The sequence below is a fragment of the Galleria mellonella genome, unplaced genomic scaffold (assembly GCF_026898425.1).
Source record: "Galleria mellonella isolate WM207_F2 unplaced genomic scaffold, CSIRO_AGI_GalMel_v1 utg3070, whole genome shotgun sequence".
Taxonomy (NCBI): domain Eukaryota; kingdom Metazoa; phylum Arthropoda; class Insecta; order Lepidoptera; family Pyralidae; genus Galleria; species Galleria mellonella.
This window is the reverse complement of record NW_026442069.1, coordinates 283,205-299,297: the sequence shown is the minus strand read 5'-3', so window position 1 is coordinate 299,297 and position 16,093 is coordinate 283,205. Positions and strand designations below refer to the sequence as shown.

The 16,093-nt window shown below is 37.3% G+C and overlaps 1 protein-coding gene across 1 annotated transcript in view; it reads right to left on the bottom strand.

The window, feature by feature from the left end:
• Nucleotides 1-12,999, bottom strand: part of LOC113519372 (calcium/calmodulin-dependent protein kinase kinase 1) — a 215,073-nt gene extending 202,074 nt beyond the window's left edge. Inside the window, exon 1 of the mRNA XM_052895708.1 lies at nt 12,788-12,999. Coding sequence (XP_052751668.1) covers nt 12,788-12,820 — 33 coding nt within the window. The 5' untranslated portion in view covers nt 12,821-12,999. The remainder of the gene's footprint in view (nt 1-12,787) is intronic.
• Nucleotides 13,000-16,093: the final 3,094 nt, after the last annotated feature.

The window sequence follows — 16,093 nt, the reverse complement described above, 5'->3', positions numbered from 1 at the left end:
TTTTTTACTACCTATATCCTGCGGTTTTACCCGTGTAAATTAGCACATAAATTATCCTATGTGTTAAGTTAGGATATATCCTACACATGTACCAAATTTCATTCGAATCCGTTCAATAGTTTTTACGTGAAAGACTAACAAACATTCATCCAACAAAAAACCCTTATATTCCAATTTTTTACTTTTGAAATACGGGACTCTAGAAACAAACCAAACGAGATCCTTTGTAAGCTGTTTAAAAATTAATCTAGCTATAATTTTATGACTCTGTAACATAATTTTAGTTTGGCATTTTCCGCCCATTTCTTTAGTCATCGTAGGCAGTAGGTTCATATTAAATAAAATCTCACTTTTTATAGCTCTCCAAAGGTCTCCCGGTTTCATTCGTAATTGTATAATAATGTTTACATTACTGAAATAATAAAAGAACTCGGCATTCACATAGAGGTAGGTATTTGTTCTGTAAATTTATACGGAGTGGCGCATCGCTTGGTGTTTTTCTCGCCTTCATATCTGACTTATTAGACAGCGGAAAACGGTTTGACATCTTTATTCTATTTCTCTGACATATAACCCCCTGACATTCTAATGGATATAGGATATTTTTAAATACATACATTTTTTTTTAATATAATAATAATAACAGATAGATGGAGGACTCTTTATTTTATTTTTTTAATAGATGACAATGGAATGGTAACCCCGCCTGCGCTAACGGGATACGCTGGCGGAGCACCAGTGAAGGGTGATCGATGAGAATGAAAACAGGCCAGTTAGCCCATCATGTAGAATTCACCAGGAATTGACCATAATTGTTTTCAGGGAGAACCGCGAGGAGGTCGACCTGGTTGGGTATATTGCTAGCAATGGGATTCTCAGTTTCCATTACTAACAATCCCTTTCCCCCACAAACTTTGATTATAAATTGATATTTATGTTCTAAATATAATATTGTTCTCTCAATTTGCTTCGTCCACTTTATTTCTCAATTGTATTTTACTTTTTTCTGGTTTAAAAGCTTAGAAAGAAAGTCATGACGATTGTGAAAATCAATATCTCGTTACCGAAGGTATATATGTTAGTTGATATCATCAGAAAATATATTTATTTTTTGTTATTTTTTATAATACTTTTTTAAATTTTAATAGAAAATTGTCTAATTTTTTTATGCAACTAAGAATGGCAAACAAGCTGACGACCCACCTGATGGAAAGTGGTAACCGTCGCCTATAGACGTGAGCATTACCATGGATATAACAGAGTATCGGTGTATAACTGTTTCGCCCATGATACCCCCCATGAGTTGCCATTCCTGAGGACTCAGGTGTTACTCCTCTGTACCCTGTAAATTCACTGCCATATCCCACCCTTCAAATGGAAACACAGCCATGCAAACACGATTTCTTCACGGTTAAACACGAATGGGACAGAGGTACCCAAGCAATCGACTTTTGTACAAAGTCTCCCTCTGGTAGGCCTTGTACAAAAACAACAAGTAACAAAAGTAAACAACATGTAACTTGATATGGTTATTACAGTTGTATTTTTGAAGATTTAAATTGTAAACTGGCCCATAATAGGGGTTTTACCAATAATTACCACGATTGGCAAGCGGGCTGGCAACAGTAGATAGGCTTTGGTGATGTTTTAAGAGCGACGTTGCTACCCATTCCTAGCTACCAAGAAGTTCCCTTAATCGCCTATTACAGCACCCATAGGAAAGGAAGGGGGTGGTCTATTCTATGCCGGGACCACACGGCACCGATATAATATAGAAACCCACGGTAGTTCAGTAATTTAAAAACATATATTTTAATTTTATAACTACCGGTTTACCTTACGTGTAGATAGATCGAAATAGCTCAACTAGTTTTGGAATCAATTCGTGATCCTTAGTGTAGAGTGATTGTGACCATCTACCATGGCTTTGTACTTATAGAACTTGCAAATTTCAAGAGAAAACTCTAACCATACATATAAATTATTTAATAAACCATAGATAAATAGTGACATTTTAAAATGTGACCATAAAGTTTTCTTTAAAAATGTTGTACATAGACAAGCATGGTACCGAATCCTTATAACGCTCGTCTCTCACGAAACTTGCCAGATATGGCAATGAATAATTTATGTTACCGAAGTAACAGTCCATTTCTGTATTAATCATAATATTTTGAGCCGACTTCGAAAAGGAGGTTCTATGTTTTTTATTGTCAAAATTAAAAAAAATGTTTTTTATATGAAAAGATATACTTTCAGTTAATCCCATAGAAATTTTATCAAAATCGATTAAATAGTTTGTTTGTTTTTTGTCTTTGTTCGCTTTGTGGTCGCGTGACAAAACGCAGTGACATTTGTCAGAAGTTTATGATTGGATAAAAGGAAAGGAAATAGTATCGGTTTGAAGAAAAAAATATTTTACGAAATGTGAATATTTGCTTTTGTATTTATTTTTAAAATTTAAGATACTTGCCGACACTCCGTAAACAGAGACTTCAATGGTAAACAAACAATCATGCAAATGCATACACCGATGAATGACGAGATGTTTTACAGACACGATTTGTGCAATAAAGTGCAAAATAAGTAATAAAATAAATAAATTTGGAAATATTTCAATTAACAACGCGTTACCATGTGTTTACAAATGTATTTTGCTCTGCGGGTAGTTTTTTGCTCCGTAAAAAACAACGGAACTTTATTGTTTCAAAATTAAAAACAAACACGGGATTAAAATTTATTGATTGCTAAATAATTCAAATTGAGTTTTACAAAAAAAAAAAATAAGATATTTAGAATGGCAAACAAGCTGACGGCCCACCTGATGGAAAGTGGTAACCGTCGCCTATAGACATGAGCAGTACCATGGACATAACAGACTATACTGTTTCGCCCATGATACACTCCTTGTGTTGCCATTCCTGAGGACTCGGGTGTTATTCCTCTGTACCCTGTAAATTCACTACCTTAAACAGCCATGTAAATATAGCTGCTTCACGGTAGAAACACGAGTGGGACAGAGGTGTCCAAGCAAACGACTTTTGTACAGTCTCCCTACGCACCACATCGAGGCAGTGCATCCATACATACATGGCAGCATTACTGAATTGATTTTAATAAATTTTTTATAAAACCAATTTATTTCAAATTAAGAATTTTTCAAATAAGTTCATAACTGACGGAGTTGTGAGATAACAAACATAAAAACAAACGAATCGAGAACTTTCTTCTTCTTCAAGTCCGTTGAAAAATAACAAAACCCTTTCATAATAGATGACGTTAACGCGTAATGTAGATATAAAAAGAAAAAAAAACATACGAAAATCCTTCTCTGGGGAGTTCCCCTAAAAATGCGTAAACATTTTCAATAATGTCGCAGTCCAATAGTTTGGTCGATTGATCAAAGTCCAAACCGGTAAGTAACAACCAGTTAAAAACTAAAAAGTTTGCGAGCAAAGTTCAAATAAATAACAGAGCTGGAAACTTCAAAGAAAATAATGTATGAGATTTTGTGAGAATCCCTTTGATCTGTTGGGTACAGTACACTGAAACTTGGGCATTATATACATTATTATATTACAGCTTTGTTGCTTAGTATTATAATCATGTTTGAATGAGATAATGTTCTTGGATTGGTTTATTACGTATATATATATACATACATACATACATATATATGTATGTATGTAACTGTCCACTGCTGAACATAAGCCTCCCCTTTGGGGGAATTTGCCAATAGTTGCCACGTTTGGCAGGCAGATTATCAACCGCAGTTAGGCGTTGGAGATGTTTTAAGAGGGACGCTGCTGTCTATCCTTTGCTTTCCCTTAGTTGCCTCTTACGACACCCACAGGTAAGGAAGGGGTAGCCTATCCTAAATCAATAACATATATATATATATATATATATATATATATATATATATATATATATATATATATATAGAGATGATAATGAATAATAATAATATAGATGGAATCCACGATGGAGGACTCTATTCCTTTGCTGACATTTGAATAAAATGTAAATAGCTACATGAACATTTATCGTCGCCGGTGCGACGGATCCAGGCTTGTTGGAACTTGCCTAATGAATATTCTATTATTTCCGCTTTGATCAATTTCACGTTAGAGAAAATTGTTTATTTTAAACTGTTTACTTATGTACACGAAGTTAGTTACGAACTCACGTGCAATGTAAATAAAAGATGGGAATCTCCACAGATCAACGTGAAGGGTTGGTTTTTAAACACACTTCGGAAAGGGTGTGCTTAATTTATTTACATTTTTGAGCTTTAACTCTAAACTAATTTTCAATCTGACGTAAGAATAGAAGACCTCAGAACGCCATTATTTATAAACCAATTGGGATTTTTTTTTTTACTTGAAAGAACTTTTTTTATTTTATATCGCGAAGGCGATAAACAAGAAAACGAACAAAACCAGAGAACAAAACTCTCAGATTGGTCCTATTGAAATTTTACAGTTAAATAGTTTAATTTATATATATATATATATAAAAAAACTACTAAACCGATTTTTATAAAATGTCTACATCGATTCTATTCCGATTTTGAAAAAAAATAATTTTCTAAATCGATTTATAATTTTTTTTTAAATATATTTTTTTTATACAACTTAGAATGGCAAACAAGCTGACGGCCCACCTGATGGAAAGTGGTAACCGTCGCCTATAGACATGAGCAGTGCCATGGACATAACAGAGTATACTGTTTCGTCCATGATACCCTTCATGCGTTGCCATTCCTGAGGACTCAGGTGTTATTCCTCTACCCAGTAAATTCACGCCATATCCCACCCTTCAAACCGAAACACAGCTATGCAAACACAACTGCTTCACGATTGAAACACGAATAAATGACGGAGTTTTAAGATAACAAACAAACAAAATACAACCGAATTGAAAACCTTCTGCTTTTTGAAAAAATTACGCAAAAAGGTGTCAGATGGGTAGAAAAATAAACAAAAATGATTTTTTTTATACCACTGAGGTGCCAAACAAGCATACGGCCCACCTAATGGTAAGCGGTTACCGTAGCCTATGAACGCCTGCAATGCCAGGGGTATTACGCGTGCATTGCCGACCCTGACGACCATCTTTTGAAGAACCCCATGCTGTAGTCTCTTGAGAAAACCTCAGCAGGGTGCTCATTCCATAACCTGAGTGTTCGTGGGAGGAAACATCTCTGAAACTGCGCTGTACGCGACCATTTAGGCTATGAGCTATGAGATTAGGGTATGAGCGTGGACTCCTTGTCGATGGCGAGCCGTACGATGGTCGAAAGTGGCTGTGGGCATCATATTGAACGATTCCTCTGAGCACAATCCGTTGTACAGGGGGGGAAAGGATTGTTAGTAATGGAGACTGAGAATCCCATTGCTAGCAATATACCTAACCAGGTCGGCCTCCTCGCGGTTCTCCCTGGAAACTATCATGGTTAATCCCTGATGAATTCACCATGATGGACTAACTGGCCTGTTTTCATTCTCATCGATCACCCTTCACTGGTGCTCCGCCAGCGTATCCCGTTAGCGCAGGCGGGGTTACTGTACCATTTTCACCCATCAAAAAAAATCCGTTGTACAAGCGCCGGTAGAATATTAAAATATTTAATATCTAAATTAAATTATAAAGTTATAATAATTGTTTAGATACTGATTCGAAAGTTTCAATGTTCTACAATTTTGACAATAAACAAATTTCTCCGTAGACCAGTAGGTACCTACTCTGGAAAGGAAAATTCAAATAAATTGTATTAAATTATTATGTAAAGTCTTGTGAAACTTTCAGAACATGATTAAAATTTATCCAAATAACTGATTGATATGTTGTTTCTATCTTCTATTATTACATCGTATGCCGTCTACGGAAAACACATAATCATTTGTTTGTTTTACATGAGCGTACTCCTTTTTTATTAGTGGCATTTCTCGCGCTATATAGCTACCGTGTATTTTCTCTTCTCCTCTACTCAAAGATTGTCTGGAAGAGGTTGCTTTAGCGATAAGACCGCCTTCTTATACTTCATAAATGTAATATATATTTATATTTTTGTATTATTCTTTGATTATTACAGTAAAAAAGTAGATAAATAAATAAATTATCACATCTTAGAACCTTAATCATTTTTTAAGAATTTTTAACATAAATGCTAGAGCATTGCTAGAGCAAAAGCTCACACTGCAATAGATTGCAGTGTGAGCTTTTACAAATTTGATTACGCTTCTTCAGAAACGCCTGTAAGGATTTTTCAGAGGCGGCAGCGGCATCTAATACTCCTGATGTTGCAGATTATGATAACTATGCACCATCAGACCTGATCTGCATACCACCTTCGTGGTAACTTAAGAAATATCACAAGTCAAGAGCATATTCCTTTTTAGAAGGCCTGCAGCACACCTGCAATACCTCTGGTGTTGCGGGTGATCATGGGCGGCGGTAGTCACTTATCATCAGGTGAGCCGCATGCACGTTTGTAGCCTGTGTTATAATGTACACTTTATGTGGCTCTAAGAACAAGGAATTACATAGAAGGAATGATAAAATAAAAACTGTAAATCATACGGTAATCGTAGCTAGCCCCCCCCCCCCCCTCCACCCTCGCTATTGGGAAGTACAACCTAAAAAGGCTTAATGTCTTGCTTTAAAATAAAAGGCCCTAAGAAAATTAGACTGATTCGCTTTTTCGAAGTCACTTAATTATGATTTCTGCCCTAGCAAAAAGTTCTTTTGCCCTACCTTAAATATTGGTCTAGCTACGTCTCTGTGTAAAGGCAATTGATGAGAATTTAAATTGAAGCTCGTGAAGGTAAAATTAATCGATTCGCTGTCTCATTGACAATCGCTGCCGTCGGTCGCGCTGACACTTCTAGATAAGCCCGTATCACGTATTCACGGATATTAAAACTCGACATACCCAAATCCGCCATTAAATAGCTTCTGAATGCCGGAACTAATCATTGCATCGGTCTATAGGTGCCAAAAATTCTTAATATTTAACTGAACTAGGTGTGATATCCCGGATTTTTTTTTTATACAACTTAGAATGGCAAACAAGCTGACGGCCCACCTGATGGAAAGTGGTAACCGTCGCCTATAGACATGAACAGTACCATAAACCAAAAAAGGTGATAGGTGAGGATGAAAAGGCAGCTCAGTTAGCTAATCGTGATATGTAATGGGGACTAACCTTTCCATTACTAACAATCCCTTCCCCCCCACGTTTCTAGGTGACGGCAACCACTACCAGGTTACCTGTCAGTTAAGTTATTCATACATTATCCGTGCAGATATCGGATGGTAGTATAGTGTTCTACTATGATAGTTTTAGCTTATCGGTTGCTCAACGACAGAATAGACAATCCTGCAACTCTTAGCCGTTGTTCTTTGTACGCACCCCAACGCTGCATGCGATTGCGTGCTTGTCGACTACTATCGGCACCGCCGGTTCGCACCTGTACTGCTCAGTTTGCTCCCACTTATCAGGCTATATCTCTGCTCAATTCTCTGATCGCTCAGCAGCCAGATATTGATATATTTAATGACAAAATTGATATATTTTTAAAATGTTGTACAACATTTGTAAGTTTGTAAAATAAACCTATGGCTCAGTACACGTTTTGGGAGACTGTAAGTGTGGTGAGTAATTTTCAAATAAATAAATAAATTAATCTCCATGTCGCGTAATACTATGGTTTATCGATGCTATGTCGGCACATACAGATGGCATCCACACCCGTATCTGTGACAACTTTTATGTCAATAACTGATTATCTGCGATACGTGAATGTGTAATTAACGTCATAATATAAAAGCTGCCTCTGATAAGAGCTCTTTGCAAAAAATGTTTGAACTGCAGCAGAACTGCTTTTACCACAGGGAGACTTTGTACAAAAGTCGTTTGCTTGGGTACCTCTGCTCTATTCGTGTTTCAACCGTGAAGCAGTTGTGTTTGCATGGCTGTGTTTCGGTTTGAAGGGTGGGATATGGCGTGAATTTACTGGGTACAGAGGAATAACACCTGAGTCCTCAGGAATGGCAACGCATGGGGGGTATCATGGGCGAAACAGTATACTCTGTTATGTCCATGGTACTGCTCATGTCTATAGGCGACGGTTACCACTTACCATCAGGTGGGCCGTCAGCTTGTTTGCCATTCTAAGTTGTATAAAAACTGCAGCAACATACCAAAATCATGGGGAATGCTCTGAAGAATTGTTCGGATTGATACCTGCTGCTAATTTTCACCACCGCACAACCCGCCACAAACTAAAGTTTCATCCCAATCATCTGGACGAGTGGCGGTTTTCCACCGTGCGTTTTTCAAGGCACTTTCTTCCACGCACTATCACGCTTTGGAATCAACTTCCAGCAGTAAAATTTCCGAACCGATACGACATCGTGTGTTTCAAGAAAAGAACATATTCCTTTTTGAAAGGCCGGCAGCGCACCTGCAGTGCCTCTGGTGTTGCGGGTGATCATGAGCGGCGGTAGTCACTTACCATCAGGTGAGCCGCATGCTCGTTTGCCCCCTGTGTTGTAAAAAAAAGCTAACAGCCCACTTGATGTGAAGTGGTTTTTTTAATGGATAACAATGGAATGGTAACCCTGGAATGGTAGCCTAACTGTATACGCCAGTGGACTACCAGTGAGGAATGATAGGTGAGAATGAAAAGGCTGGTCAGTTAGCCCATCGTGATGAATACACTTGGAATTCAGCACGATGGTTTCCAGGGAAGATCACGTGGAGGTCGACCTGTTTATGTATACTTCTAGCAATGGGGTCCTTACTTACAATCCCTCTCCCCCAGTTTGATTTTGGTATGATGGTTTCCAGGGGTCTCGCGGGAAGGTCGACCTGATCCCCCCCCCCATGGTAAGTGGTATCCGTCGCATATAGACATGGAAAGCTCTATGGACCTAATAGAATACGCTATGGTATATTCATAATACCTCACAAGCATTGGAGAAAGGGTTGGATAGCGATGGGGAGTAGTGTAATATATCCTGTCAAATCGACCTCCACGTGCTCCCCCCCCCTGGTAACCATCGTATTTAATTCGTACTAAATTAATCACGATGAACCAACTGAGCTAACTTCACCCTCACCTTTCATCCCTCGCTAGCACCTAGACAGCGCAAGTGGAATCACCATCCCCTTTTCATTTCACAGAAAAAAACATCATGAATTTATGGAAATTCCAAAGGTATTATGGCTCCGTACCCCATAATTTCACTGTCATGTTTAAATTTCGACGTGTGCCCCAAATTTTAGAAAACAAAGGGGATTTTCGCAAAGAAAACGTCTATTTCATCATTTACCAACCCTTCGCATACTAATGACTTGGCAAGCGCAAGACAAACTTGACTGACACGACACAATATAGACCCTACGGCTGTTCAAACAGGTAACATTTTCGAAAGCACTTAAAATAAGGCAACGTTGTTCGAACGTTTAGTGATATTTATCTTTATGCCTATCAGACTTAAGTACTATTTTCATTTGAATAACATTGATTTAGCAAATAATAGGATGTCACTACTTCAAGCGCTCTTTGTAGGATTTTCTTTAGGCTTGTAATGGCGGGCGTTGTTCAGCAGGTCGCACTATCAAGTTTGAAGTAGATAGATAAAAAAAAGAAAAAATACAGTTTGTTATTCGATATTTGAAAATAGCTAGGTAATTGAGCATGTAATTATTATGTTATTTAAGAGTCCACACTTCCTTTATTTTAAAGAGATTGGAAAATGAATTTGTGCAACCATCTAGAAGTATGAATATAATAAAATAAATTAACATTCAACTATTTATAATATATTTCTATTTCAAACACTAAATTCAATTTTGCATTATAAAAAAAAATTACTAGCTCACTGAATTTGAAAATTGTATACTATAAAATACAGTGTACAATTTTCAAATTCAGTGAACTGGTTGCATAGATTTCATACAAACGATCTTTTGTTCGAAATGATGCAGGCGTCTGAAGTCTGTCTATTGTTATAACTATACGACAGTGAGAATTTTTTATAAAAAAAAAAGAAAAATGGAAAAATATCCGATTAGGATTTTTATTCAATGAATTAATAAATGTAATTCAGACAGGTCAACGTAAAAATAAACAAAAATAAAATTAATGTTAACAAGCAACACATTTTGCTGCGATAGGAGTCGTCTTAGAAGTAGCTCTATTGTCTATGACTTACATCAGAGATTCTCAAACTTTTTCAGCTTGTGGAGCATTAACGCGGTTAGTTTTACGGTTATGTATGTATATGTATGATTTATTTGTGTATAATTATATGTTACAAGCAATAAGCTCACATTTATACAATATGAAAATTTACTTTTACCAATTATAGTTATTTCAATACTGCTACATATAAACTAAAAAAAAACAAATATAAACTAGTAAACTAGTCCTCACACTAATAGTTACTTGTGCGGTGGGTGAGTTCACTCCATTTTGCAGAGAGCAGTAAAAACTGTGTTCTAAAAACACAATGCAAAATATGTTACGAAATAAATTAAATTAAAAACATATATATACATATTAAAAAAATAACAGTAAAATAACAAAATATATAATGAAGATTTTTTAACAGCCACCTAAGAAATAGGCTGCCAATTAATTCATTTTATTAAATTTTAACTAATAGAATATAGAGTTTGCTTTCATTTTGGTTTCATATTAATATTGCGATTAATGAAGCTGCGAAGTTAGAATGAAGTTTTCTTTACGGGGCAAAAATTACTGTTTGCGTGGCAAAGTCTTATAAATCTTAGATTATGTAGATAAAGTGTCTCTACACAAATACTATACTAAAAGTAGGTCAACTTTATTGTCCATGTGTGCGTAAATAGAGTTAGCACAATGTACATTTACTATTCAGTATATGGAAGAAATATTGGCCGTGTGGTCCCGGCATAGAATAGATCGCCTCTTCCTTTCCCATGGGTGTCGTACGAGCTGACTAAGAGAGAGCGAGGGATTAGCATCAGCGTTCCTCTTAGAAGATCTCTAAAGCCTGACTGCGGTTGCCAATCCGCCTGCCAAGCGTGGCAACTATTGGCAAAACCCCCTAAGGGGGATGTTTATGTTCAGCAGTGGATGATTAAAGGCCGATATAACAATGATATGGGAGAAATATATTATAAAGTTAAAAAAATATGTATTAGTTTCAAGCTAACTAAATTTTATTCCGTTTTTGACACTAGAAACTCTATCTTTGTAATCTAAAAATGAATTATAATTAAAACATTAAGGGGGGAAAGGGATTGTTAGTAATGGAGTTCATTAGCCCTATTGCTAACAATAAACCCTATCAGGTCGACCTCCACGCGGTTCCCCCTGGAAACCATCGTAATTAAATTTAGTGTGTTTCATCACGATGGGCTAACTGGCCTGCTTTCATTGTCACCTATCATCCTTCACTGGTGCTCCGCCAGCGTATCCCGTTAGCGCAGGCGGGGTTACCATACCATTTTCATCCATCAAAAAAAAAAATTAAAACATTAATAATCATTGCAATAATTGGTTAGTCGTAACTGGTAAGTACTGCCCCTTGATATCTATTTCGTGATATATATAAACTTACATGCATAGATCACATGAGAATTCCAAAGCTCATATTTATTTTGCCCTATTACTTTAGCGACCATATTATTATAATTTTTAAAATTTTACTAAAATTCACATCTCCCCTCTTAAGGGGAGGAGATGGCAACTAACCCCCGGCAGAAGCACAGTCGGCCGCGGTTCAGGGCCCCAGGGAGAGAAACCGGCGTACAATGCGGGCAGAATCTAAGGGCACCGCTTTCTGCATCTTTCCCGGGAGTGAGCCGCCTTTTATTATTATTATTATTATCATTTATTTATTCAATTTTATTTACTGCATAAAACACATTAAAAGTGCCTTTTACCTTTTTGTTTTAGATTTGGCTTTAGCCTTCATCAGTATGAACTTTGAACAGTTGACACGGGAACGCATTTCCGGGACAAAAAGTACTTACTCCTTTAAGTTACGAAGGTTACTTCGAGTTTATGCAAAATGTGATTTATCTGGATCAAATGTGTAAATATTTACTTCCATTTTCACATTTATTACGCCAATAAAATAGTATGTATGTATAGGTGTATGGTTATCTTTATGGTATTTATATATAAACAAAGTTTTTTTCTAAGAGACTATGGGGTTTTTCTAAAAAGGGGTAAAGATGTTTCTTCAGGGTCGGCAATGCGCACCTAATAATATACGCTGGAATAAAAGGAGTTCATAGTAATCGCTTACCATCAGGTGGGCCGTATGCTTGTTTGCTACCTCTGTGGTGTGAACAAAACTATTATCTAAACCTACTTAATACAGTATGGATTTTTTACCAACACCAAGTGTGAAGGTCGAGAATTTATTTAAAAAGTTGTTAATATGATGTGTTAAATAAAAATGTTTTTAAATTGATAAATGAAAATTGTTTTTCACTGAATTTTGATAAGTAATAATTAACATCAAGTTAATTGTCTAACTATCCACCATTAAAACTTTCAATCCTTTAATAACAGTCAAACTTAGTCTTTCACCGGTCAGTCAGCTTTTATGTTAGCATTAATAAAATATATCTTTTGTTCGTTGATCTCTGAAAAAGTAGATAACTTTTTCTGCAAAAAGAAAAAAGCGTTTAGATCGCAAGTCTTTCGTGACAAATGGGTTACAAAAAAGTAAATTGGAAAGGCACGAATTAATTAAACGATTGAAACGAGTGACTTACCGTCCCGCCCCCACATTGAATTTCCTCTGCCATCGGTTTGCACCTGTCACTACCATACCACTACACAGTAGACTATTTCTCATCTAAAACCTACGTACTTCTAACACCATATTGCAAAACTAAATCCACGGACAAAGGTCGAAACAACACGTTCTAAATTCGTATTTCGAATGCCTGTTTACATTCGTTGTTTACCGTGCGCGACCGGCCCTCGCCAAAGTTTGGGATAGACTGGATGCGCGCGCTGCCACGTTGCCATGGTAACGGTGTGAAGGTTTATTGTAGGTGCTATTCGGAAATTGAAAATGGAACACTGATAAATAGTAGACAGGCAAAGGAAATTAAATAGATAATGCCATATAATAACTCAGTTGTCAAGAGCAATAACAAGTGTGAGTCCAAGAACTGTTTCCCTTTTTTCTTGTATCAAATAATTGAACTTTGTCACCGTAACTGGCAAATACATTGTAAGCTTTTCTTAGAAATACGTTTTTAAGCACAAGCTTGTAGGTATTTTAAGAACATGTTTGACCATAAATAGATGACCTATAAAACAAGTTTCTGGACGAAAAATTCAGATATAATTATATATCTACCCACCAGTTTGTTTTTAAATTAGGAGAACGTAAAAGGAAAAATTCGGTTACATTATAGAATTCTCGGAGAAATATCACCTACATATAAAATAAATTCATTTCTTTTTTATTACATGAAAGATCTCTCTAATTGGGTGAAATTTCATTAATTTACCACATAACGAGTACCTACTTTATATTTTTTATTATTTTTGTTTTTAAAATTTTATATTATAATATATATTATGTTTATAACGGGAATTTTAAGAACACGCTATATTTATACTTTTTCTACATTTGTTTCGACTTCATCCGAAAGCCTTCTTCAGGGGGTGAACAGCAATTTTCGTCACAGGGAGCTGCAGCCGAGATCATTGTACTTTATCTTTGGTTAAAATTATATAAATCATTATTTGGTTTCCGATATATCGGTATATGTATCGATATGTTGTTAAAGCTGACTACCAATTGCATTGCTAGTAATATACCCTGTCAGGTCGACTTCCACGTGGGCCTCTCTGGAAGCTATCGTGTTGAATTCCTGGCGTATTCATCACGATGGGTTAATTGGTCTACCTTTTCATCCTAACCTATGATCCCTCACTGGTGCCCCGCCAGTGTATGCCGTTAGCGCAGGCGGAGTTACCAGTCCATTACCATCCATTAGAGAAAGCCTACCCATACATCGGGCATACAATACAATTACATAATAATAAAATCACACATGGTCATAAATACAACATTTTTTTTGTTAATTTCATTTTTAATTAATTTATTTTAAAAAAACATATCATTATTTCAGCCATGGACAGTTGTCCACTGCAGAACATAAGCCTTCCCCATAAGGGGAGTTTTGCCAGTAGTTGCCACGCTTGGCAGGCTTGTTGGCAACCGCAGTTAGGCTTTTAGAGGTGTTTTAAAAAGGATGCTGCTGCCCATCCCTCTACCACTAAGCTTTGTTAGACGCCTTTTACTACACTCATAGGAAAGGAATGGATGTCCCATTCTATTCTGGCGCCTACACGGCTAAAAAAATATGATTATTATATTTTAAATTTCTAGAAAATTCACATCTCCCCTCTTAAGGAGAGGAGATGGCAAACTAACCTCCGGCAGAAGCACAGTCGGCCGGGGTTGAGGGCCCCAGGGAGAGAAACCGGCGTACAATGCGGGCAGAATCTAAGAGCACCGCTTTCTGCATCTTTCCCGGGAGTAAGCCGCCTCAGAATCCCAACCGTCTGAGATGTTGTTCCAGACTGGTTGGGATAAGACCGTTCACCGACAAAACGATTGGAATGATTTCGGTGGACGTCACCTCCCACATTTCAGTCACCTCGTGAGCCATGTCGAGATATTTTCTCTTTTTCTTAGTTTCGGCTTTCACGAGGTTCTCGTCATGCGGTATGGTAACATCCACCAAAAACACCCTCGAAAGTACCCGATCCATCACCACGATATCAGGTTTGTTCGCAAGAACTGTCCTGTCCGTGATGATGAATCGGTCCCAGTAGAGCCTGACGCTGTCGCTTCCGAGGACCGGATGGGGCTCGTACTTATAGTACGGCAACCTCTCATTCGTGAAGCCGTACTTCAGAGCTAGCTCTTGATGGAGTATTTTGGCTACCTGGTTGTGTCTGTGCAAGTACTCAGAGTTGACAAGAGCTGAACAACCCGAAAGCACATGTCTGAGTGACTCTCCGGGATGGCGACATGCCCGACAAATGTCCTCAGTGCCATCCTTCAGAATGTGCTTTCGGTAATTGTTCGTCTTAACCACCTGATCCTGTTTTGCACAAACAAAACCCTCGGTCTCTCCGAAGAGATCACCGAACTGTAGCCAGTGCATAGGTTGAATTGACGTACGGCCATGAAGGGCTTTTAAAGAACCTTCCGTGCATCCTTCTCTTTCCATAGGCCTCCCGCTGAGATAAGGATTAAATAAATAAAGTAAATTTAAGAGAAATTAAATTGAATCCTTTGTCATTTCTCTATGCAAACCCTCGTCTCTTTTCTCCAGAAAATATGTCCTGAGGTTGTCAATCTCGCGGTTGTGCATGATCTTAACGCTTAACAAGCCTCGACCACCAGCCTTCCGCGGGATGTACAGTCTCATGACTGACGATTTCGGGTGATGCATTCTATGGAGGGTCATAGTTGTGCGGACTTTCCGATCCAGGGCTTTAACTAAATATTATATAAGTGTAATAAAAAAAACTATTACGTATTTTCATCGAAAATAAATTAGACAATCTCCGTGCCTCAATCCCTTGTGGGATTGCTTCCAACGAGTCTTTCAACCGAGAACTGTAAAATTGCATTTGACTTCACCGCTTGCTTTGCTGAATTTTACATGCATTTTTTTTTTCTTTTACGCAATTTAAATATTTTATCAGAATTAGTTCCTTATTCAAAACTCTATATATATTATATCCAGCGATGCCAGGTGCAATTTTTTATTTTTATCCAGAGGGAGACTTTGTACAAAAGTCGATTGCTTGGATACCTCTGTCCCATTCGTGTTTCTACCGTGAAGCAGTTGTGTCTGCATGGCTGTGTTTCAGTTTGAAGGGTGGGATATGGCGTGAATTTACAGGGTACAGAGGAATAACACCTGAGTTCTCAGGAATGGCAACGCATGGGGGTATCATGGGCAAAACAGTATACTCTGTTATGTCCATGTTACTGCTCGTGTCTATACACGACGGTTACCACTTTCCATCAGGTGGGCCGT